Genomic DNA, 664 nt, shown 5'->3' with positions numbered 1-664 from the left:
CGAAGAAAGCACAACATTGCCTGTGTGTAAAAATATAAAATTCTAAAACAGACTGTTATATTTGTTTGTATTTAAGCCCTCTGATGTAAACAAGCCCAACACGCATGAGCAGCATGGTGGAACGAGTGAAGGAGACGCTTCATTCCCCTTGTAGCACGCACAAGTGACAATTCTCTATCAACCAATCAATGATCTGCAGTGAGTCTAGTTCACCCATTAGGTACCAAACTACTGTGCCAGGTACCCCAAAAGAAGGGTCCCAAAAAAAGTAATTGCGTACCGTACCGTACTGAACCATACCGCTCGGTGGAAACGGCTTTATTATCAAAATTTTGCCAGATAAACATTGTTTTAAAAGCTGTTTATATATTTGTACTAAAAAACAAAAATACTGAATATAAAACAGATTTTTGCATACTATAGCAACAATAACTGAGGTAACCATAGCTCTCCAGTGGAAACTATAGTTATCATTGTAAATAGTTAAAATACGGGATGTTGGAGATTACACAAGACTGTAAAATTATAAGAGAAGAATACGCACCAAACTGTCAAGACCACCTCCGAGGAGATCCACAGCGCCTATCTGCATGGAAGACCCCTGGGGCACGTTGACGGGGGGACCAAGGTCCAGATTAAGCAGGTCTCCCAGAAGGTCACCCTG

The 664-nt window shown here is 41.0% G+C and overlaps 1 protein-coding gene across 1 annotated transcript in view; it reads right to left on the bottom strand.

Annotated features, from left to right (window-relative positions):
• The window catches only part of LOC107595474 (AP-1 complex subunit beta-1-like), an 11,200-nt gene extending 10,542 nt beyond the window's left edge, over window positions 1-658 (bottom strand). Inside the window, exon 1 of the mRNA XM_016285883.1 lies at window positions 545-658. Coding sequence (XP_016141369.1) covers window positions 545-592 — 48 coding nt within the window. The 5' untranslated portion in view covers window positions 593-658. The remainder of the gene's footprint in view (window positions 1-544) is intronic.
• Window positions 659-664: the final 6 nt, after the last annotated feature.

The sequence above is a fragment of the Sinocyclocheilus grahami genome, unplaced genomic scaffold (assembly GCF_001515645.1).
Source record: "Sinocyclocheilus grahami isolate Dianchi unplaced genomic scaffold, SAMN03320097.WGS_v1.1 scaffold203.1, whole genome shotgun sequence".
Lineage (NCBI taxonomy): Eukaryota > Metazoa > Chordata > Actinopteri > Cypriniformes > Cyprinidae > Sinocyclocheilus > Sinocyclocheilus grahami.
This window is presented reverse-complemented; position numbering and strand designations above follow the sequence as displayed.